Raw genomic sequence first — 26072 nt, forward strand, 5'->3', positions numbered from 1 at the left:
GGGGACCAGAACACGAGGAGGAGGCATACAGTCAGCTTAAAACTGGACTCATTTTGGCCCCCTGGCTAAGGCTGCCAGATCTCAGCAAAGATTTTCACATCCACTGTAATAATGAGGGAGGGTTTTACTTCGCAGTGGTAACCCAAGAGCACACTAGCAGGAGAAGACCCATAGGGTACTACTCAATTGCAGAAGGGCCAGCAGTCACTGGGTTGCCCAGCAGCCTAAAACTGTGCTGCTTGGGCCGTTAGGGTTAGCAAGCCCATAGTAATGACAGGGAACATCATCCTCCACGCTAAACACTCTCAGAGATGCTAAACATAGCCGTCAGTTTCCCTATCTCCAATGAGAAGGAGAATGTGGGAGGTAGTTCTTTTATCCCCAAGTCAGTCCATGGTAATAGTTTGGGATATGGGAGAAATCCCAGCTGAGGGAATTCTAGACACAGGGGAACTGCACAACTGTAGAGATATAGATGGGGGTGAAGATGGGGAGAGAGTAAAGGATACACACCCCATCCCCCAGACACAGAGACCCTCTTCGTGGACGGGTCACAAAAATACGTAGCAGGCTCTCCCCGAACAGGATTGGCTGTGGTAAATAAGTTAGAGACAGTTATGTCCGGGAGGATTGATGGAAGTCAGTCCACACAGATAGCGGAATTGGTAGCACTCACCAAAGCACTGCAGCTAGCAGAGGGAAAAAAATAAGGTGAATATATATATACACACACACAGACAGTCAATATGCCTTTGGTGTATTCCAAGACTACATGGTGGCATGGGGTAGAAGAGGGTTCACCACCACGAGGGAACCCCTATCAGACACCAATTAAGAATTCAGGCACTATTGCATGCCAGTGAATAGCCAAAGAAGAGGTTGCAGTAATAAAAATAAAAGGTCATCAAAAGAGCGCCCAAATTGGTTAAAATTCAAAGGAAACCAGGCAGCAGACTGAGCAGCTCAAAGCCCTAGAGCAAGAAGCCATTAACATGACTTCAATAGCCACTATTGAATTCACGAAAGACACTACCCAAATTCAGCAGCTAGAGGACACCCTGCAGGAAGAGAGAGCAATGAAAACTGCAGGGGGCAAAGGGGAGGATGGTGTCTGGAGGCGAGCAGACAAGGTGGTAGCACCAGCGTGTATACAGAACACATTGCTCAAAGTGCATCATAGCCTCTACCTGTATGGGAGAGCCCATGAGGAGAGGGGTGGTGGAAGGAATTAGAGATGTGGCAAGTACTGCTGCTGATGCATGGTTTGTGCACAACATAACCCAGGGAGACCCATAAACATTAGGATGGGATATCAGCCCAGACCTAGGGGACCCTGGGAACACCTTCAGATAGATTTTACAGGGCCACTACCACCCTCCAGTGGGAAATCTACTTCCTGGTCATCATAGATGAATTCATCCAGTGGGTAGAAGCATTCCCCACCAAAAACTGCACTACGACTACTATAGCCAGAATATTAGCAGAGGAGGTAATCCCTTGGTGGGATATACCCCTCCAGATCAACTCAGTCCAAGAGACACATGTTCGCAGGTAAGGTCATGAACACTTGTCTGCCAATTACTCGGCATTAGACAAGTTTAACATCCGCTATCACCCCCAGGGATGTTAAACCTCAGGCAGAACACGGGCTGAAGCACTGCCAGCCATACTAATGAGATTAAGAGCGACCACAAATCAGGCAACTGGGCTAACACCATTTGAATTAATGACCGAACAAGCAATGCTATTGCCAGAGACAATAATCACAGGTGGCACTGGTGTAGGTCCACTACAAGACAGAATTAGGTGCTGCGATAGAATTAAGTGCCCGACTGAAAGGGATGCAGAAATCTGCAATTGATAAAGATGACAAAAAGGACAAGGCAGGGGAACTCGAAATCTTCCTAGAGGTCCCAGCAGCAGGAAACCGCGTCAGAATGCGAGCATTGCCCGACAAACCAGGCTTTGCCCCAAAATGGAATGGGCCATACAACGTGGTAATAAGTGGGGACACCTGGGCATTAAAGGAAAAGGCACATGGAAGCATTGGACCCAACTAAAACCGTTTAAAGACTCCTGTGACCAAACTAATGTCATTGACCATTCCCCAGGTGCAAATAGGTACAGTGGACAAGATGGTCATCCTGGGGGAGTACTGAAAACCCAATTGAACAAACCACACAGAAGCAGGACTGTACCTCCTGACACAAAGACTTTGACTGCAAAATGTATAATCAGTCAAAATAAAGTTATGTCTGAATGTATTTCACTGTTTTTAAGTGTCGCAACTGTTGTGAGCATGTCAGGATTTGAAGTTAATCTCTTCTATAAAACCCACTGAGCTTGCATGAGAACTGAACTGTCTGCTACCCACTGGCACCATCAGTGGAATCCCCATTTGTGGCCACCCCAGTGTGGACTCCTCGGGAGTGCTGTGTAAAACAGCAGAGAGGGAAATACAAATGGGGACTAGGTGTGTGCAGCTGGACAGGACCACTGGCCCATGGGGACGGGCTCCCCAGCCGAGGGAAGGGAAGACTCAGTTAAAACCTGGTATTACTAACCGTTTCACAGACAGTTTATGCCCTGGTTCCCAAATATGACCCATGCGTCCAGACTCCGTGCACTTATCAGCACTGTACGGTCACCATGGGACAGTTTCCCTGCACTTGCAACCAGCAGGCATGCTTGAATATGAGTGCTGGCAGACAATTCATACCTGGTCAGTGCAATGACACCCATGTCAGCTCTGCTACATGGACGTATCCATTCGATACTTACCAGCTCATGGGGGGACTCAGGGGATCAGGAACAACATGAGTGGACAGACAGACGGAAGGACAGTACAATGTATGTTACTGATCGGCGAAGGAATTGGTTTTCCTACTTAAGGGGATTTACACGACAGATACCCCAGACCTCCCAAACCTGGTTGCAGTAGGGACAATTGCACCCCTTACTGTACCATCCCTATCGCAGAAGGATAGTGACCCATTCCATCAGTCAAGAGTTCGGTGCTGACTGGGAGGTCCCCATCACTTTGGGGTCATCATTGGGATATGGATTTTTGGGATCTCTATCTTTTGGGGGGGGGGGGGGGGCACTGTAGGGGTTATCAGCACTAAAAAACAAAATTACCTTGTATGTGGCCTGACTATCTATCTATCTTCGGCAATAGTTCCTCAAAAAGCTCCGGAAACAATTAATACAGAACTGGCTGAACTCAGACTCTACAGATGCGTTATGTGGTGGATTATCAAATAGCACAGCAAGGGTGAGTTTATACCATTATTGGTGACAATTGTATCACCCATGTTATTGATGCCCCTTATAACATTACAGAAACCAAGAATATCCGAGACCAACTATGTAATTTTTGACAGGGAGCCACCATCACAGACAACTGGCTAAACTGGTTGATAAGTAAATCCTGGAGACCCTATTTGGTACACAGGATAGTTCTCCTCATAGCATGCCAGCATGAATGCAGTGTGGGCCATGGGTGTTTAAGACTTTGCTGTAGGGCGCTACTGACGAGAACTGTACCAGCAACAAATGTCAACCTGGAGAGCCCCCAATGAAACCTGCACTGCATGATACCCCTAGAGATGACCTACCATTGCATGTAAATTGGGTGGTCTGCAGGAGATGTCTCCTTGACCATAAAGAGGGGATTGAAGTGGGAGATAGCACGGGGCAGGGTGACACGAGGCACATGGACACACAAGATGGCCGCTGAGCCATCAGTTGGCCACTGGACACAAGATGACTGCCAGACCACAATATGGAGAGAGACAGCAGAGAAAATACAGACACTGCCTGGGGTCACTAGAATGCCAGCACAATGCACTAACAACCTAGTCAGTTAGTTGAAGGTGGGTAGGGCAGATAATACACAAAGTAACATACACTACCCAAAGTGTCTGGGTCCAGCCAACGTCTTTGCTAACAGCTTGTCACGGACTCAATACAAAGTGCTCATAGCCAGGGCTGCAATAATCACCCCTCTTGGGAAGAGCGATTAGTCCCCATCACTACAGTAATGGACTTCTGCACAGATGTTGTCAATTTCAATGTCTGCATTGAAATGAACAACAACCACGCTGAAATTAACAAAGGCTGCACTGGAACTGAATGACTGTATCGAAACTATCAACGATTCTGCAATGATTGCCACAAACAAACCATGTTACAAAGACAATAATCTCACCTGATCTACTGTACAAGATGTATAAAAAAAAAAGTGTCTTGACATGTGCTCTGGAGAGGAAGTGAAGAATCACAGCTGACCACTGTGCTGTTGGTGTCTCTCTCTCCCCCCGGAGCTCCAGTATTTCCTTGTACAATAAACTGTCATTGAACCCTGACTCTGACTCCGAGGCAGGTGATTTTCCCCTATAACAGCCCAATGGGAGGGAATGGGTTGAATAAAGGGGGCTAGTTCCTCCCTGCTCACCTAGGATGATAGGAATTGGTTTAGCTCAGTTGGCTGGGTTGTTGGTTTACAGAGCCAATAGTGTGTCTTCAATTCCCATCACTGGTTTGAGGTTACAATGAAGGACTTTCCTTCTCAACCTCTTCCCTCACCGGAGGTCTGGTGTCTCTCAAGTTAAATCACTACTAGTCACTTCTCTCTAATGAGAGCAGCCCCTATGATCTGGCAAGACACCACAATAAGACCCGGGATCATAAACTGGAGATTCTCACCCAGGGACCAGTCATAACAATTGTTAATACTTCTTTAAATAATTAAATTCAGCACTTTTCTGATGACTGATGACATGTTGAGTTCCCAATTTTGTTTTTCCCACCTTTCTTAATTTGTAGAATTACATTTGCCAACATGTTATAATCCAAGTTTAAGTGGAGCTTAACCCAACAGAACATCTTGCTCTTTCCTGAGTATTGGTACAGGTACCCCATGAATTGAAACGCCTTCTTCTGACAAGATTTTTTGAGTAATATTCCTAATTGTCTCATTGGTTCTACCCAATGCCTTTGATATAGGTTCAGGTAACATCCAGAGATAATTACTATTGAGAATGTGCATTTTAATTTGGACCCCAACCCCTTAAACTTTGTCAGCAAAGATATCATTTCTAATTCTATTACATGGTTGGTTCTCACGCAGATAAGGAGGGGTCATTAACCCAGCACTTGGCATACAACACTATTTTTGGAATCCCAGTCACAGGGAACAGTATCCATCCTCCCAATTATACTGTCTCCTTGTACTACCATATTCATATTTGCACCTCACATTGAATGCCATCCTGCACCATTCTCATTTTGCTTATTCACCCTGTAGTCCTTGCTCTCTTCAGCCTAGGTAGCAAGTAAAATCTATCTGCTGGTCCAGCATCACTACATGTTGCACCCTGACACCTGCCTGACATTGTCAAACCCTCCCATTCCTGACCACTCAGCAGTTATAAAGGTCTATTAACCTAAATGATAGGATTGATCCCCAGAACAAAGGGCCGAGGTAAAGCTTTCCCTCCTTGATGCCCTACAGTGTCTAAGTCAGACATCAGCTCAGTAGCTCTGACCAACTCAGACCCTTACCACAGAAATGGCTGTCCTAAATTGTAATGCATTCCACAGATTCCCAAAACTTGTAGTCACCGCACAATATCAGCTCTACTATGTCTAAGTTTATTAAACAAGAGAATTAGTTGCTAATTTAATGAGGTAAAGTAATAGTGTGGGACAATTTGTTCAGGAAGTTGGAGGATCGCAGGAGTGTGTTAAATTGGTATTTCACACCTGTCTTTACTCAGGAGAATGAGAGTGCAAGTACAGAATGACTGAAGATCTTAAGCAGGTTAATATAAGAAGTGGAGAGGTTTTGTTTTAAAAGCAGACACATTCCTAGGTCTGGATGAATTGTATCCAAGCTGTTGTGGGAGATGAGGGAGGAAATTACAAAGACCCTGACCCAAAGATTTGAATCATCTTTGGCCACAGAGGACTGGAAAGCAGTTAATGTTGTGCCACTCTACTGGAAGGCTAGCAGGGAATTATAGACCAGGTGAGTCTGACATCAGTGGTAGAGAAACTATTGGAGAAAATAGTAAAGGAGAAAATTAAACTCTATTTAGAGAGCCAAGGTTTGATCAGGGATAAATCAGCATGGTTCTGTCAGAGAGATGTCACGTCTATCAAATCTGGTAGAATTTTTCAAGGAGGTGACCAAGTGTTTGGATGAGGGTAGGGTTGTTGATGTAGTTTATATGGATTTCAGCAAGATAACAAGGATTGGCCAGGTGGTTGTCAGCGTGAAGGAAGATATCAAGTTACAGGAGGATATAATTGGATAGTGGATCAGTGTCTGATGGAATTTAACCCTGACAAACGTGAGGTGATGCAGTTTGGAAGAAGGAAATTGACAAGGGACTACTCAATGAATGGCAAGACACCAGGAAGCACAGAGGAACACAGGAATCTTGGAAATGTTTGTCGACAGATCCCTGGAGGTGTCAGGACAAATTTATTGGGTGGTTAAGATGATAACTTGCCTTCATTTGCCATGGCATGGATTAAAAGAGCAGGGAGAGTATGTTGCAGCCGGACAGAAGGCCACAACTTGAGTACTGCGGAACAATTTTCCAATTAGATTTGGCCCACCTTTGTCTTGTACGGAAGGTGAGCAAAGCAGAATGGGTTTCCATCAGGATGTTTACGTTGGTAAACACTGTCACTGAGCTGAAGATATATGACAGCAGCAAAAGTAAAGAACATAACAGAGATGATAGTGCCAGAATACAATCCCATTTGACTCCACTGAAAATCTCAAAAAGAGTGCTTTGTCCCAGCTGACCTTACCCAGTGTGTTTCAATGAAAAGTGGCAATCACATTTGAGCAGCTTGGCAGACAGTTACATTTCTCCAGCAGCTGAAATAGCCCACATGGTCAAATGCTTCTGTGGGATTGATGAAGGCAATATATAGTGGTCTCCTTGTTCATGATATTTCTCCTCAGCTTCTTGATGGAGGGGACCAAGGCAATTGTCGATCTTCTGGGTTTCATCTGCTGGCGAAATCACATTGGGTTTCAGGACAGATGCCAGGATCTGCCGCCTGATGAGGGCAACATAAGCAAATACTCTCTCTTCCCCCCCCCCCCGGCCAATGCTCAGCAGTGAAATGCATCGAGAGTTGTGACAGATCCTTGTTTGTATACAGGTTTACATACCTGTATCCATTGTTTGTATACAGTGGCCAACCATGGCCACTGCCTCATCCCTCCAGCAGAGACAGGTTCTGCAGCAGTTCTGGTTAGCTACACTTCTGTTTGAATGACCTACATTCAGCACCTTGAACTTTGTCTTGGCAAACAAGTCAACTGCTTTGCTAAACTCGTCCACCATGGGTTTGATATATAGCACTGCAATGATGGTCAGACCTGTTGCTTCTTTGATCCAAATATACATGTGCCTAGCCACCCTGTGTCATAGGATATCTAGATATTCTAGCCAAACTGTCACTAGTAGTCATTGGTACAACACTAAGCAGTCTGTTGGACTTTATTTTGTGCATTCAGTGTCTTCTTGCTCAGATCTCTCTTATAATTAATGAAAGCAGATCACTTCACTTTAATGACTTCAGCACCGTTAACTCCAAATCAGCTAATATTTCACTCTTTTGCTTCCTATTTATTGATATTATGGAATTGTTCCACTTCACTTCTGCACTGTCACATGGGAACCCCATCAAAGGTTTTTCATTCAAAGCAAAAAGGCCACCTTCATATCAATGTCCGCTGTATTGTCTATCTTACTAAGAATCAACAATTCTTTGGCTTGATTGAAAAGGTATTTGCCAATGCCAACAAGCTGCTTAATACATGCTGTGCACATACCAGACTGTTGTGTATATTCTCTGAATTTGCAGAATATACAATATCAACACAGGGTTTGAACCAGCCAAAAGGAATTCAGTAAGTAGCCCAGAGCAGACTAAATATTTCATTTGTCATATTTTGTCATAAGTTTTCTTTTGAAATGATAATATTCTATTACATTCCTGAACACTACATTCTTATTTTTGTAATGCCATGCAAGATTAAAGGGAAAAATAATTAATAAAAAGTTTGAAATGTTAATCTCATTCATTTTCACACCTAGAATGAATAAACAATACAGATCTAAATTAATTCTAGCTTTCACATTAAAAAAAATTAAAATTGGGGAGGTGGGAGTGAGTGACTGACTGGGGATGGAGGATTGGAAGGTGCCTGGGGAAGAGGAGGTGGTCAGGTATTGGTGGAGGATGGGAGGGGTAGTCAGTGGGAATAACTGAGTTGTGGTGGGGGTGGGGTTCAGTGGGTTGATTGAGGCTCAGTTTTATGGTTATTCAGGAGTTAGGGTGGACTATAATTTCTTGAACATTTCCTGACTACCTACTGAGGTAAGAGAAAAAAACTGCAGAAGCTGGAATCCAAAGCAAAGCAAACAGGCAGGAGGCCTGAGGAACACAGCAAGCCAAGCAGCATTAGGAGGTGCAGACATTGACATTACAGGTGTAACCATTCTTCAGGACTGGGAGTGGGTGTGGGGGGAGCTGCAGATAAAGGGGGTGGCAGGGGGCAGGGTGGTGAAATAGGGAGAGGTGAAGACAGGTAGAGGGTAAGACCTGGTTGGTCACTGGGAGGAATGAATCTGGTTGGCATGGTTAGAGAATCCAAAGTAGACAGGCAGGAAGTCAGAATCCTCTGAAGATTCTGATGATTTGAGTTGCTGGAGGGTTCCAGGTGCATGATAATTGCCAACTTGAGGTTTAAGAAGCCTGGGCAATTACTGTATACTCTGTGCATCAGGATTTCCAAGTGACCCCAGCGTCCATTTCTCAGGATACATCTGGTCTCTGACTTTCTGAAGATCAGAAGATCTTAGCCATTATTGCTCAGCAGATAGTAGCTTATTTATTTTTGTTTTGAAGCGGTCCTTGGGGAGTTTTTGCTACTTTCTTTCTTTGTAATTCATAACTTTAGGAAATTCTCCAAGAGTCTATTCCAGAAATTACATTCTATAAATTGTATCTTTAAGTGTAATTTATAGGTTTCTTACTAAAACTCACTTGCCTTCAGAGAGAAAAAAGTAAACAAAAAACATTCCATAAAACTGGGTTGTATTTGATTTCCCTTTTTAGATATACAAACCAGTATAAGACATTTCAAAGTTATCTATTTCTGCCATCTAGCTGCTTTATGCTAGATTTTGTTTTCCAATATCTCATCCATATTTCTTACTCACTAACACAATTGTTACTTTGCTCATCAATGCACTGCCACTCAAAAGGTGATGAACAGAAGCTTTTTCACCTTTAGATTTTGATAGAACTTGCAGATGACCTGTTCATTAGAAAATACTTGCCGCAACACGAATGTCTACTGGAATTGGAAATGGTGTCTTCAACTGCAGATCCAGCACTCAAGCAAATACACAGTCACCACTGTGAATGATGTTTTTACAATTTTTGTAACATAACCTGGAGGGAACTGCCAGTTCATTCCAGAAGGATATCATATTTGGCAGCTACACGTTTCTTTATGTCCTCAGCTGGGAGATTAATCCAGGCACAAGTTCTAAGGTATTCATCTCAGTCAGAGTTCTCATGCTGTTTTTTCTTGGAATGTGTTGGAAGCTGTGAGCATAGGACTTCAATGTTGACAAAGGTATGTGCACAATTCCATAGCATCATTTCTGATGATGCAAACCTTCACAACAGCATTTCTGAAAAATCTTTTACCCCAAACCAAGAATTCCCTAGTTGTGCTTGACCAGGCCTTCAAATGTGTTTGACCTATTTCCAACACTTTGCTCTCACTCCTTGTCCTCCTCCCAGAATGGTGATAAAAGGTTCACTTTGTCCTCTTTCCACCCCACCATCATCTACAGTCAAGGGACCATCCATTGCCATTTCTGACCTTGTCAGACGATGTCATACCAAACATCTTCCCCGACCCTATCAGCATTCCAAAGGGATTGTTTCTCTCAGCAACACTCTGGCTTACACCTCAATCACCCTAACACCTTGCCCCTGTGTAATGGCCAATATCCATGCAGTTGCAGGAGTAATGCCTGTCTTTTTAACTCCTTGTTCCTTGGCCCAAGATATTCTTTCTAGGTGTAGCAGTAATTTACTTTTATGTTTTGCAAATTAATTTATGGTATTTTCTGTTCAGAACACAGCTTGCTGTCCAGTAGGGAGACTAAATGAGGTTAGATTAGAGTGGTGGACTTTTGCCCAAAATGTCAATTTTTCTGCTCCTCAGATGCTGCCTGATCTGCTGTGCTTTTCCAGCACCACTAATCTAAACTCTGGTTTCCAGCATCTGCAGTCTTCACTTTTGTCTAGACTAAATGAGGTTAGCTGACTACTTTGTGGAATCTCTGCACCCAGTCTGCAAGGTATGAGCATGACCTTATGGTTGCATATCATTTTAATTCATCAGCTCACTCTCATGCTGAGACCTCTGTCCTTGGCATGCTGTGGTGTTCTAGTGAAGCTTGACACACTCAAGGACATCAAGTCATCTTTCATTTAGGCACTTTATGGCCTTCTGGACTCAAGGTTGTGTTCAAAAACTTCAGCTCATGAACTCTGCCTCCCATTTTCATTTTGCTTTTTCACCATGTGCCAGTCAGAATCATGATTTCACATTTTTGGTTTCAGACAGGGCTTTTCATTATTCTCCCAATTACACTCTATACTACAATGATTTTAGTTTTTTTTTTAAAAAAAACTGTTTCTTTACTACATTTCTCTCATTTAATCTCTCCTGCCCTCTTCCCTATATCAGACCTTATCTTTTGGTTTCTGCACTTTCTATATTCAATGGCATTAAAATCTACCACATTTCTCTTTTAAAGCAATATATTGTGGTTGCTGCAAATTGGAAACAAACCCAGAGAACTTTCAGTTCTGTTGAAGTGTCAGACTACACTCGAAATGTCAACTCCATTTCTTTCTCCACAGATTCTGCCAAACCTGCTGGGTTTCACCAGCATTCTGTGTTTGTTTCACATTTCTATCTTTCCTCAGCTCTGGAGATGAACTACAAATCAATCCAAAATGTTAACTTTCTTTCCTTTTCTACAAATGCTACCAGAACTGAGTTTCTCCAGCACCTTTTGTCCATCTTTCACATCTGCAGTATTTGCTTACATTTTTAGAGCAGCCAGCTCTGAAGTGAACATACCTGAGGGACTAGAAATGTTAATAATCCTTCCTTTTGCTTGACGAATAAGGGGTAAAAATGCCTTAGTAACTTGGACTGTTCCAAGGAAATTGACTTCCATACATCGTTTGTAAGCATCTGTTGGAATGATTTCTGCATCACCAATATGGATTATGACACCAGCATTATTAACTAATGCAAAGAGTCCTAGAAGTAGAAGAGAAAAATAATTTGCTTTTGAAATAACTTTTATTTCATATATTGTTGTTACATCTTGGGAGGAAAAAACATGGTTTTATAAGATAACATTCAACCATATCATTTAAAATAATCTTCAAACTTTGCTAGAAACTTGAACATTTTTTTTAAAGGTGGTGTCTTATTCCAAGTCTTCAGCACACTATATGTTACATAGTTTCAATATAGATCAAATTCATCCCATGTATTTAGTAGAATGAGGGTCAGGACAATGCTTCAGTGTCAGTGATAGTTTTACCATGAACTTTGCCTACACTATACACTTGTCATTCCTGTATCATAAACAAGAGTTAGCTATCTGGAGCGCACAAGGTATTCACTAATCAGCATTATACTGATGCACAGGACAGTTATTTGAAAAAAGAACATGCATACACATTATGTTGATTTCAACTCAATAAAATGGGAGCTGGGTCATTCGTTGGTTCATTTCTCAGGGTAATACCATGGTCAGTCAGTCAACCTGTCTAGATTAAACAGAGCCGAGAAATGAACTGTTGGTCAGCATTAATGTGTATCCTTCAGAACATTGTGCCTACTAATTGCCAACCAAGCAGCACTCTCCTCCCATGCAGTTTAAATATTGGCTTTTCCCTTGGAAAGATTAGCTGCAGCATTTAAATAGGACAACAAGGTTTTATATCAGGAAACTCCAAAGTTACTTAACCAATATTAGAAAAATCCAGGGCATTAGATCAGATGACCAAAAGCTTGGTTGAAGTGTTAGATTTTAAAAGGAGGTCATGAAGTTGAGAGGAAAAGGGGTACAGGGCCTGGGCAACTGAAGTTGTGGCTATTAATCCGTGAAACAATTGAAATTGTGGCAACAAGAGAATTCAATGAGCAGAGATATCGGAGAGTTTTATACGGCTGGAGGGGATTACAGAGAGGTTCACGTGCAGCCATGCAGTGATTTGGAAGCAAGGATGAAAAGTTAAAATCAAGACATTGTTTAACTGAGAATCAATATGGATTAGTGACAACAGAGGTGATAAAGTGAACAGGCACGATGTGACTCAAGCCACAGGGATCAGGGTTTTGGATGAATTCAGGTCTACAAAGGATAGACATTGAAGACCAACCAGGTCTGCACTGGAATCATCTAGAAGTAAAAAAAAGGCATAAATGAGGTCTCCAGTAGTGATGCACTGAGACAGGGGTTAGATTACGTGGGTGTGTATGCGCTGCCCATGACGGAACAGCACAAAATAGCCGATGGCTGCACATGGCTAAAGCAGCAGAACATGGATACCAGTAATCGGAGGGTGCTTGGGAAAATATTTGTTTGATGTAGCCTACAGAAGTTAGAACAAATTGTAACTCTGAACACCCAAGGTAACAGAACCGAGATAGAATATGCAGCTCCAGTTGTTTATACATAATGATACAGATAAGAACCTTTCACACATTGAATAAATAATTCGAGAGATTCATTAATTAAATCAGTTGCAATACTAACAAGTTTTAGTTAAGATCCTTCAAGTCATCATAGATAAACATTCTGAAATTGTTGTAGATTGATCTATGTACAAAAAAAATTATAAGTATTAGAGGAACAGATTCAAATAAAATTATGAGTGTAAACCAGTCTCAGACAGTGAAAAACAGCCTCCATATTATTACATGGACAATTGAATGACAGGTACAGAAACTAGCAGTTTTTGGAATATGGGACGAATGAGCACATTGTAAGACATCCAAGGATAAAAAAGGTAAGCATGCCTAATAAAAGTGATGAGAAAGAAACTGCTCATAACTTAGCTAAAGAATTCTAACATTAGGTGTAACCATATAACTTTGTTCGAACAGATACGATCATGTTACGAAGTTGAAGACATTTCCCATACCTTTAAGAGAGACTGAATGCTGTTATGCACTGGGAGCTTACAAACACCTGTCATATGACTAACTAGCAGTCCCAGAGTGTACTGGAAAATTGAAAATATATAACGTTTGGCTGTTAAATGGGTACCTGGGTTTTGGTTACTATTTTGAGAACAATTTGAATTTAACCAGTTGAAATGATATCCCAGGATACCGAAACCCAATTGAGTGTGAATTTATTGTTTTGCCAACATCAAACCAATGAGACGATCTGATGTTGTAGGTATAACAGAAAAGTAGGCAGACTGAAAGTCAGAGAGCGAGAGAATGAGAGCGCGAGCATGAGAGAGCAACCCAAAAGAGTGAAACACTTTATCAAAAGGGTACCTTTTCATATGAAACATCTTCACTGTAAAAAGAAAGAATACAACCATGGGAAATCTTCACCCAAACGACGACAGACACTGGAGACCACATGGTTTTGAAATTAAGTTGATGTAATTTTAATGTTTATTGGTACAGTATATTGTTATAGAGTTGGATGCAGATAATAAGCAGTTAAGAGAAAGGGGGGCTTAGAGTTGAATGAGCTATTTATACTATTTTTGTTAAAATAGTGGAATTTGGGAGTTCTCGGTCACTCATTGTAACAGATTACAAGGCAAGGTGAGCTTTTCTGTGTGTTTAGTTTAATTAACAGAGGGGTTCACCACTGTGTCATGACAATAACAATGAGTAAACAAATCAATATTCTTTTGCATTTCCTGCAATGAGGCTAACAAGGAATTTTTTAAAAAGTCCTTAAGTGATAGGCAAGTATCCAATTATTGTATGTACCCATTGTTAAAAAAATATATAAACTTTTAGACTTTTAAAGTTCAATTTATGGGGTCGACTATTACACGAATACTAATTTTGAGGGGCTGAAATTTATGAGACAGTCCAATATACCATGTTACTGGCAGAAGCCCAGTTAATCTCTAAATGAGATTTGATTCTCTGGCATGTCAAGAATAATAGGTGTTTCAACCATATTCCCAATGCATGATAATTTGCAGTCTTTCTTCTGTCAATTTCTGATTACTAAATGGTTAATCTGTAATATCATATCTTCTAGTTCAGCAGGCAGCTTTTGTACAATCTCAGTTCTCTGCTGATGTACTAAGTCATGCCTTCTCATGAACCTTGTGCCTCATCCAGCATTTGCCTTAAAGTCTGAAATTCTATTCTTGTTGGAATCATTTTGCACATCGATTCGGATAGCCTCAACTAACACATTTTCTATTTTGACAATTTTCAAGTATCCACTCAGCATTATTTTTTCTCAGAGAGTGACCACTTGCTAGGTTTACCTCTGTTGGCACACTTTCATTTTAGCATTGTCTGAAATTGGTTAGATACCTTTTTCCAGTCACTCAAGTTTCTGAAACACAAAATTCTCTTGCTGCTTCAAAGTTATTTGTCCTCTCTGCAAATTCAATAATTTGCAGTTTAAACACAACTTTTTAAAAATTTTCTTTTCCAGAGGGTATTTCTACACAAAATGAAGAAATTTCAAAACCTCAGCTATGTATATGACTGTATTTGAGTGCTAAAGGGGAATTGAACTCACCAGAACTGCACACAAAGGGAGGTTGTCACCCAACTCTGACCTGATGCATCTTAAATTTTTACGCCAAATTAGTGTTAACTGTACATCAAAACACAATAGCACAAAAAAGTTTGTTTCCTCATTGCAACATTTATATATGGGATAATATCTTAACTGACAAATGTCGATCTGTTACCTGTGAAGAAATACGGTCAACTTTTACATGAGATATATGGAAACTTCCAGCATTTTTGGCCAAAAATAGGGTTGACTTTTAAATGAGATTTAATTTGAGTGGTGCTGGAAAAGCACAAGCAGCATCCAAGGAGCAGAAAGAGAGAAAAAAAATTTTTTAAAAAAAAAGACGTTTCAGGCAAAAGCCCTTCATCAGGAATAGCTTTTGCTTGAAACATCAATTTTTCTGTTCCTTGGATGCTGCCTGACCTGCTGTGCTTTTTCAGCACCACTAATTCAGACTCTGGTTTCCAGCATCTGCAGTCCTTGTTTTTACCCTTTTAAAAAAGATTGACTTTTAATTGAGTATATATGATAATCGGCAGTTAACAATGCAGCGGGGAAATGTCTGGAAAGGAATGTACTTGAATACTGTGTCCATTGGGAAAAGTCCCACTAAAGGAAATTAGAGAGTTTGGGAAACATCATAAGACCATGGAGGACCGGGGGTTGACCACAAACCTGTCCATTGCTAGCCATGCAGTTATAAGATTAGCTAAATTGGAAATATATGTAATAAATTAATGATTGTTTCATCCTACCTTTTAACATTTACAAGCCAAAGGTATAAATTGTACATTTTCCTTTGTTTGATGAAGAGCTCTTTGGATTTTCAGAGTTTCTTCCCACTGGCATAATTTCAATCAACTTTTTGATACTGGAAATGAACGCCTGAGTATCAAGTGAATCATTTGGCCATTCCACCCCAACAGGGTGTAAGTAGGCAGTATCATTGATGACATGAATAATTAGTTGAAATCTCATCTTGGGGCCCAATGTTACCAATGTTGTGAACAGATTGAGTTAATATGAGACTGCTGTCAGGAAGAGGAATTGAGTTGTTAGCTAGGGAATGGAGACTGAAAACAATGCATTTTGAACAATGGTGTTTTGATTTCTGTAATGTTCTTGAGGGTCTTCAAGTGTAAAGAGGTAGGGGGAGGGACCAAAATCACAAGGCCCCAGATTCCAAATTATTGGGACCTGCTGTACTTACTGTTCTAGGCTCTTTATAGAGGAGATAACAATGTTAAATATTATATTCTTTTGTGGAATGGGACCCTGCCCTTTAATGCAAGAAGACTAGAAAGAACTATTTGTTGTTAAACACAAGCCAGGTGTGACTTGTGAACGCTGTCATTAAAGATACTGTTGAAATGGTATTATGGTTGAGGTTAAACCACAGTGGCTTTTATATATTTGCTGAGAACTTGAAATTTTATTGCACTAACATTTCTCTCTTAACCAAAAATTAAAATCCAAATCTCAGTCAGCTAGAGAGAAGATGTCTGGTTTGGATTTATTATTAGTGACCTATTAGCTGGGACAGCTGGTCCTGAAGGTTGCTGTCAGAAAAATACTAATTATTCATATATTGTGCAACTCCCCTCCTGAGTCCTGTAATAAATGTTGGTAACTTGACAATGAGACCCAGTCCTATCAACATTGACCAATACAACTTTTATGAACTACAATATCAACCACAGATTAACTGATTCTTGCAAGTTGAATTCAGCAGCAGTACTTTTGTCAAAATAATGTAACATATGCCTTCACAGTCTCACAGGAATGCTTGCTGGCATTGTTATATGGCTGAAACTATATATGTTTCATCAATACTGTAAATCAGCAGATTGTCAAGCAAGCATTCAAGAAGCATCTTAACAATGGTTTATAAACACAATTCTCAAAATGTAGTTTTTGTCAACATTTTCAGAACAATGCTAAATGCTAATTGTTATTAGTTTAAGGCAGCACATAAATTTGAAACTATACCCTTATTTTGAGAGCATTTAGAGGATGCCAGTTTTCCCTTGATTCCCATTAATAAGTAAGGGACATAGGATGGAATCTGACAGGGGCCTGACTGATCTGGGCTCTGATGATAAAAATGGCACAATTGCATTAAAATTCTAACTAGGCCTATCTCAGGGGGTGGAAACTACTTGCTGCATCTTTTAACCAAGTTCTGGGTGACAAGCCGATATTCTCAGTAGGCAGAAGTGAGTTGCCCATAAAGTGGGATAACGTCTTGCCAGCAATTTTATTAACCATAGGCATCACCCCATTAATATGCAGCTTTCTACTTTTTCATCTGCCATTACCAAACTAGACATTGAGAAATCTCTACATGGAAGTCAATGTGGGTACCTGGCAACACCAGCTCACCACTGTCTGAACAGCCACAACATTATCTCATGCAGCAGTATCTCAACACATGCCCCAATAGACAGGGGTTCCACGCAGCCCTCATCCATCATCACTGCCATCTGATTACTACCAACCCCAGAGGATCCTCACGTTACTGTTCCAATCCACTTGCGGGATGCTGACAAAGTTGGAACCTGCATTTCAGGGTGCAACTGCAATTAACACTGCAAGGTTGCTGCAAGAGCATTGTGCACTAGTGACAGGGACTCAGCTCATGGACCGGACCAGGCTGCACCTCAGAGTTGCTTGCATGCTCTTTTAAAGTTCACTTATGTAGCGCCTGCATGCTCAGAGCATCGCTGCCTTGTCTTGCATTCTAACTTGGAAATATATTGCCATTCCTTCAGTGTCATGGGATCCAAATCCTGAAATTCTTCCCTACTGGCATTGTGGATCTACCTACAGCACATCTGCAGTCCACACTTTTGCAAGTGTGTACTGCAGATTTTTCCAAGTAATGTACTGGAAACCTGGCTTCAATTCCTGCCATGGTGGAATTTGAATTTAATAAAAGAATCTGGGATTAAGAGTCTATTGATTTCCATGAATCAATTGTCAGGGGAAAGACCCATCTGGTTAAGTAATGTTCTTTAGGGAAGGAAACTGCCACCCTTGTCTGCTCTGGCCTGCATGGGACTCCAGACTCACAATGTATTTGACTCTTAACTGCCCACTGGACAATTAGGAATGGGTAATAAATGCTGGCTTACCAGGTCAATGAAAGAAACAGGCCTAACAGCAAGTCCAGAGGCAGTGTCAGGTGCTACAAGCCAGACAGGAACTGTTCAAGTAAATGACAGCTGGGTCCAGTAGGCAATCAGACTGTAGAACAGTCATCGTATCAACATTGTGGGGGCAATCTGAAGCCACTATTCATTCTGTTTGTATTTACTTTTGTTGACTGTGAACAAAGAGTTCTTTTTGGAAGAGTCTAATTGCTTGCCGGTATGTGATGACCCCCTATTGGACACTGACAATATGTGCATCTGCAGTGGGTACCGGGGACAGAGTAGTGGTGAGGTAGAGAGGGTGGTTTGATGAATTTTAGCTGACAACACAAACAGTGTGACCTGATGGTTAAACAATGACTAGGGACAGAGAATGGGGTTGTGAGTGTGAGGGACTATCAGTTGTACCAGCGATGTTCCAACAGCAATTTGGCTTTCTGGCTGTTGTGTCCTTATGTTGACAGTGAAGGACAATGCTGGATTGCCAATATCTGATTCTACAGTGGCTTTTAAAAAAAGATAATGTGGGCACCAGAAAAACTAGTCCTTTGGGGCATCCAGTGAGTGGCAGGTTGTTCTGGGAATGATAAGAAGTTGAATTGGGCTAGAATCGGGTGACAGGGATGCCATGGATTGATAGGGTAGGTAATTAATATGACAAATCTGCTAAGGTATGAGAGATCTGAATTTGCCTTGTGGTGAGAAACCCTCTGTGAAACTAAACAAGATTGACGCTTGACCAAAAAAAAGGTAACTTTCAGCTCACTTTTTTTTTTAGAAGCTAAGCTGATTGTAAAGTTCTCCAAACAAGTAGTGCGTATCAAAACAATCTTTGAAGAAGCTCTCAAAATTATCTTTTAGGACAGACCATAAAAGTGAACATGGTTTATTTTTAGTATTTCTTTTCTTTTAAATTCAAAAGACCTATTTAGAGCCAAGGAAGTTTCTGACTTAACCTTAGGTGAATCTGAACAAACTGCAATACAGTTTTATCCAACACAGAATATAAAAACGAAAACTTATTTTCTTACCTCAGATGCACCATGAATACATCTCAAGGCACTTCACAGAAGTGTTATGAAGAAGACTCAAAAGAAGACCATAAAGAGATATTAGGCTAAAAGCTAAACTGAAGTTTTAAGAAGTGTCTTAAATAAGGAAAATATGCCAGAGTGGTTTCGGGAGAAAATGCTTTCACTTTAGGTCAAGGCAGCTAAAGGCTTAGCCACCAAAAGTGCAGCAATTATAATTAAAAATGCTTAGGGGTTCAAAATTAAAGAAACAACTATCAATGAGCATTGTGGGGCTGAAGAAGATTACAAAAGATAGGAGGAAAACAAAAGGTGTCCAAGGAAAGGATAGTGAAGAGCACGGTTTCCTATAATAAGAAAAATACTTATGATTTCTTTCAGACTTAGTGGTTAGTTTGGATTCACATGAAAATCATCATTTAGTTTTTCCCACTAGCTGTACAACATTGTACAAGTCTCTGATTAAACAATTAGCACATTTTGGAGGCTGCATTGCTAAATTGTTCTGAAAAACTCAGTAGGTCTGATTGGTAAAGATTCTCGTATCATAGCATTCATTCTTGGCATCAGAGAATAATCCATTTTATAATTCTGATACTTGGCAATTGATGATAACATATGGCTTCCTTGTGTATTTTAAAATTATTTGCTGTGAAATCCCTGAACTTATTTAAAATCTGTCACTGACAATAATAACTACATTCTTCACAGCTGCAAATCAATAACAGTCAAATACAACGCTCTGAATTTTGGAAACAGTTTGATCATTGAATTGAAAATAGTTCAGTAAAGCTAACTAGAATATTGTTTACATACCCCGGTTATTTAGTTGTTTTGCAACTTCTTTTCGAACTTCTTGGATCATTGCATGATTTGTCACATCCATTTCAATTACGATGAGTCGATCAGAACAGGCCGACTTGAGTTCTTGAGCGCCATCGCTCTTCTCTTGAAGCACCAGTGCAAACACATGGAAACCAAGTGAATGGAGTCGCTTGGCCAAACTGTGTCCAAAGCCTGAGTCACAACCTAAATAAAGAGCAAAAATAAGCTTCTAACTGGCTGAAACGGAAGAAAGGCATGCCAAGACATTATGATCTAATTATTTTCTTCAAGTGAACAGAATGGATGGAATCTTCTCAGGATCTGAACAAAGTGGTAAGGTGAGACAGTTAGGAAAATAGGATAAGAATGGGGAAGTCAGATTATCAATGTCCGGAACTCCACAAGGGTTTCAATGACTGGATGAGAATATTGCTAGTAGACAGCAATGGACCCATTTGCATACATGGGTATCTTGATACTACTTAATCATGCTTCAGTTACGAAGGTTGCTAGTTTCAGTGCTGAGTTGTGCCAAATCCCACTTGAAATTCAGGCAGGTACCTGGTAGCTCTGTCTCCTCGGAGTTACCAGCTTGACTACATCATGGCACATCTCAGATTCACTTACAACATAGTTCACCATTTAACTGCTGCACTTTGGAGCCCGATGACACCTTATATTGATGCCAGGCTGCTCTAGGCACAGGGATAGGCATCTATCTTGCATCACAATTAGGTGCATCTTTGGGCTTTTCACTTACTTCCTTCACATTTACGTATTCAGTGCTTAATGGGTGCTCACAGCATCTCCACCTTGCCTGCTCATTTACAATTACAGCCCCATGGTAGTCTGCTTTTTAGTGCAGACAGAAAGCCAAGCCATTTGCCATGTTTACCATCCATGATCAAGCAGGTGGACACAGTGCTGAATGGCATCACACCTGACGCACGTGCAACAGCTTAAGCAGCAGACACTTAATGTATTACAACCAATAGGCCACGACCAAAAGTTTAAGGGCAGTAGTCCTTACATCAGGCATGGGCAGGGTCTAATCTCAATCCAGGGGATTCAACACAGTCTGTCAACCATTTGATACAATTAGGTGCTAGGAGTGTGTATCATTACTGTCTCAGGAGATTTCTCAGTCAGTCCTGCATGTTGGGTCTAACCAGTCCAGGGAATAGCACTAACCAGTCAGGGAGATGCAGAATCAGGGATCTGGTTCATCCGTCATATCTATCATTCCAAGTCAGTCAGGGATTGGCCATGGTTAGTCCTGAACATTTATTCACTGAAAGCAAAAGGGTCTAAGAGGGGCCACTATTGTGGTGGGGAACTCATTGTCATTGAAATTATTGTAGGATCAGTCCCCGAATGTATTTGTGTGAAATGGCTTGCACTGTATATATTGGAATAAAGTCAGGTCCATGTAGTGGCATCCTATGGATGTCCTTAAATATAAGAACATGATAAACTGTCATCTGTGGGTGCAGTGACTGCTGATTGCCCACATTACTAAGAAGCGGTTTGTTTCTGATATTCCCCACATAGGCACACTGGAATTGGGACCAATGGGTTCACCCAAGACAGGTGTCATTATCACTGTGGCCATTGTACAATGAATAGCCATGGAAATTGCACAGCAACATACAAGATTGCAAGGCCAGGATAAGCAACAAACTCATATAGCTGCAGAACAGGCACCAAGATTCAAAGGAGAAATTGTTGAGGGTGAAGACCAGTTCAGCTGAATGAATAAGAGCGTCAGTGGAAGGGTACTGGTGGGGATGACGGGAGAGGAAGAAATGGAGGGTTGGAGGCCCTGGTCATGGTGGATGGAGATGTAGAGGGACTGGACGTCCATGGTGAAGATGAGGCATTGGGGGCCAGGAAAACTAAAGTCTTGGAGGAGGTGGAGGGTGTGGGTGGCATCCCAAATGTATGTGGGGAGTTCCTGGACCAGAGAGGACAGGACAGTATCGAGGTAGGTGCCTTACAAGGATGTCTGGTGAGGAACAAAGGTTACCATTTCCAACCATGGCTGATGACTCCAGTACTGAAAATGTGTTGCTGGAAAAGCACAGCAGGTCAGGCAGCATCCAAGGAACAGGAGAATCGACGTTTCGGGCATCAGCCCTTATGCCCGAAATGTCGATTCTCCTGTTCCTTGGATGCTGCCTGACCTGTTGAGCTTTTCCAGCAACACATTTTCAGCTCTGATCGCCAACATCTGCAGTCCTCACTTTCTCCTTGATGACTCCAGTACCAAAGCTCTGACTACAGCTGAGTGTTGATACAGTGTAACACCTTCATCCCATTAGGGCCATCATGAACCAGATGGTAGGCCTTCTCACGAGGAGTTGCCAATGTTTGAACAGCTCTGGGGAGGTGCTTGCTGGAGCCTGCAGACTGAGTGAGACATACGATCCTGCAACTGAAGCAGGCAAATAAAAAAAGGAAAATGAGGAGCTACTAAAGTGGCAGCATTCATCTTCTGAGGAAGAGGACGATGTTGAGCAAGAGGAACATTACCTTCACAATGATAGAATAGTGTCAGATGTAACAGGCCAGACAGGACTCATTTGACATCTCCTTCCAATGGAACTGCTGTTTAACTGAAGAATGTTGAAGAACATTGAAATAAGTCAATTGGTATTACTGTAGTTTAAGCTTGATTGAAGAGTGGAGAATGGGACTAGGCCATTCAGCACTGCCTCCTTGGCAACACAAACTAAAAAGCTAGCTAGCCTCTGTCTGTTGTGGACCAAAGGAAGGACATTGAAAAACTTTAAGCACTTGTATTTCCTCATTGCCTTCTAATACCATGGTTCCAAAATAACTATGTTTTTGTAGCTATTTAGTTGCATTAGTTAAGGATGAATTTGGATCATGATCACAAAGCTCTTTGCATGAAGAGCAAACTTTAAAACCAGAGGAAGTGCACGATAGTCAGCTTACTATTCATTTCCGAGTAGAGTTGATTTTAAAAAAAACGGAGAAACATACTTTGAAGTAAGCACACGTACTTAATCCCAAAACTTTAGTATTAAAGCTTCTACAACACCCCATTGTCACCTGACAAAGGAGCAGTGCTCTCGAGGTTAGTGCTTCCAAATAAACCTGTTGGACTATAACCTGGCGTTGTGATCTTTAAACTCTCTCTAATGAGAGAGCAGCCCTATGCTTGGGCAAGATGGTAGAGACTTTTATCAGACTTCATGTTGTTCTCAATGCAGATTACACTTTATCATTTTCATGAAACTTGCAGACGAGCTTTTATGGAACGCAAGTCATAAAATGATGTTAATACTTGAAAAATGTAATTTATTCATTCATTAAAAAAAGTCTTTGTACATACATATAGTCACAAACGCAGTTCGGTTCTGTACAGTAGCAGATTAAGGAAACAATCAAACATTGGAGTTTGACTTTATTCAAACAAACCAAAACACATAAAATGATGTCAGTACTGAAACAAATTCAACCAGCCAAACTTCTGGCTGCTCGAGCCAAGGGCAACTCATTTCGCCCCAGTCTTGCAAGTTCTGCGAATGCTTTTAAATTTAACATAACAGTGCGCAATTCCGTTAACGCTTACCAGTGATCAGAACAGCCTTCCCTTCCGGAGAAAGTATTCCATCGGAGCAGAATGACCGATAAACCAGATAGCAGGAGATCGCGAAAAACACGAATCCCATGGCCTGCGGTAAGTAAAGGGAACACAGGGACGCACCCACCAGGAACAGCAGCGAAGAGACACTGCTGACGGCGCTCAAGTTTAAACGTGCTTCAGATTTCTGAAAGTGGAAGGCAACTGCTACCCCGAGCACCCCAGTGAGGAGCCCATACAGGCCCAGTGATAGGGAGCTGCTTTCCTCCATTTCGTCCGGAAGTTCCTGCGGTCTCCTTGGGCATTTAGCTTGAAATGAACCTAAATGCAGAGGCAAACATTCTCAACCAACCAATCCCGAGTTTACTCTGACGAGTAACAATCAGCTATCCATGTGACAGTGTTCTGTGAAACAATATTCCTCGATTTGACCTCACAAATAACGTCCTGTCGGGCATCATGAAGCACTCACTTTATGTTGCTAAACATGTACTTGTGCAATTATTTCTGGCAAGGGATGGACGTACAGGAGAATGCAATTCTGCAAGACATTTCCTAAATTGTTGTAACCTCACAGAATAAAATGTGAAGTTGACTTGAGACAACCATTAACTAAGGCGTTCAGCTGTAAAAGACTGAAGACCAGAACAGCAGAACCTAAGAATTAAGCCTACCCTCGAAAATAAGTAAATTTAACAGAATCTTTTAAATAGAAATTTTCATAATTTACAGAGCAAGTGGGAGGGCCAGGCATGAATTAACAAGTTATTTGGCAGGATGTCATTATCATGTTTTGACCCATTTCCCAGCTTCTAGCTGTTTAAATTGACAGTCAGGCGAGTGAGCGGGATGGAAATCGGTAGAGTTGCCAATCTGCCTGAGTTCCACAGAGTTAAGGTTATCTCCAGGGCAGTGACACTGACAAATACAGGAGAGGAATCACAGGAATGCTAAAACAAAAGTAGTGATCAATTTTTTTATTTGAACACTTTTGTTTATGAGTTTAAAAATATTGAAGATGGACTGAATGGCTTTTTGACAATCAGGAATATTCTTTTTGCATTCCAAATGGCCATGCAAAAGTGGGAGCAATGCCACATGTTATCTTCACAATGTAGGGGCAAGACAGGTGATTAAAGGTTGGTATACAGTGAAACCTTGGAGAATGCCTTCAACCATAACTGTAAAAGCATGGTCAATGCATGGGAACATCACTACCTGAAAGTCCCCCATTAAGTCACACACTATACTGACTTGGAACTAGACTGTACTCTTTCAAAACAAGGAGTTGATCTCAACTGAGTGTTGCAGAATGGCACATTCCAACATCCAGGATTACATGCTGAGGGATGCAGTAAAGCTTGGGACAGCTGCCGCTAAGGCGCAGTGCAAAAAGATCACAGTCTGAGGTCTTCCTGCTGAGGTTAATTGGAGCCCTATTCAGTTATCACACCTGCTAGTGCCTCAATGCATGTAGCTTTTGGTTTGTTAGAGTAGAGTCAAACTTAAATGTTTTTTGGCTTGATATGCTACTGTACAGAACTGACTTGCATTTGTGACAATGTATATATATAGAGCATTTTTATGAATAAAGTATATTTTTGAAAAACAAGTACAGGTACACCATTCATTTATTCTTACTGAATCAAAATCCTGGACCTCCCTTCCAAGCAGCACTGTAGTGTACTTAACTCCGTTGATTGTAGCGATTCAAGAAGGCACCTAACCACTACCTTTTTGAAGGCAAATTAGCTAGCAATGCCAGCATCTCATAACAAATTTAAAAATCAAGCAGAAAGAGCGACAGTCAGGGTTTCTTGGGGAATGTTTCTTTGCAATTAAGTAGGATTGTTGGCCATTGCAGTGGGAAAGATCTGCTATTGTAGCCTTCCATTCTCGACACTGTCGAAAAGTGTGGCACTGGAAAAGCACAGCAGGTTAGGCAGCATCTGAAGAGCAGAAGAGTGGACATTTTGGGCATTAGCCCTTCATCAGGAATGTGGATGGGGAAAGTGGCTGAGAGATAAATAGGTGGGTGGGGAGAAAGGAAACTGGGAAGGCGATAGGCAGATGCAGGTGGGTTGTGATAGTGATAGGATGGGAGGGACGGTGGAGTGGATAGGTGGGAAGTAAGATGGGCAGGTAGGACAGTTCAAGAAGGCGGTGCCAAGTTGGAGAGTTGGATCCGGAATGAGGTGCTGGGAAAGGAGATTAGCAAACTGGTGAAATCGATGTTGATACTGTGTGATTGAAGGGACCCAAGGCAGAAGATGAGGCATTCTTCCTCCAGGCATCAGGTGGCTTGGATTTGGTAGTAGAGGAGGCCCAGGACTTGCATGTCCTTGGCAGAATGGGAGGGGGAGTTGAAGTGGTTGGCCACAGAGCGGTGGGGTTGGTTGGTGCATGTGTCCCAGAGATGTTCTCTGAAACATTTCATGATTTGGAGTCCTGTCTCCCCAATGCAGAGGAGATCACATCGAGAGCAACAGACACATTAGATGAGCTGTTTGGATGCGCAAGAAAATCTCTGTCCTTTGGGGCCTTAGACGGAGGCAAGAGGGCAAGTGTGGGCACAGGT

At 41.6% G+C, this 26072-nt stretch overlaps 1 protein-coding gene across 2 annotated transcripts in view; it reads right to left on the minus strand.

The window, feature by feature from the left end:
* Positions 1-23916, minus strand: part of LOC140453080 (11-beta-hydroxysteroid dehydrogenase type 2-like) — a 59715-nt gene extending 35799 nt beyond the window's left edge. The window contains exons 1-3 of one of the 2 annotated variants that reach the window (XM_072547468.1): positions 23483-23896; positions 19876-20088; positions 11204-11389 (exon numbers count right to left, since the gene is read on the minus strand). In XM_072547468.1, the coding sequence (XP_072403569.1) occupies positions 11204-11389; positions 19876-20088; positions 23483-23765 (682 nt within the window). In that variant the 5' untranslated portion in view covers positions 23766-23896. Of the gene's footprint in view, positions 1-11203; positions 11390-19875; positions 20089-23482 lie in introns of both variants that reach the window. The other variant, XM_072547469.1, reaches the window with a different exon arrangement.
* Positions 23917-26072: the final 2156 nt, after the last annotated feature.

Source organism: Chiloscyllium punctatum, chromosome 26 (genome assembly GCF_047496795.1).
Source record: "Chiloscyllium punctatum isolate Juve2018m chromosome 26, sChiPun1.3, whole genome shotgun sequence".
Classification (NCBI taxonomy): Eukaryota; Metazoa; Chordata; class Chondrichthyes; order Orectolobiformes; family Hemiscylliidae; genus Chiloscyllium; species Chiloscyllium punctatum.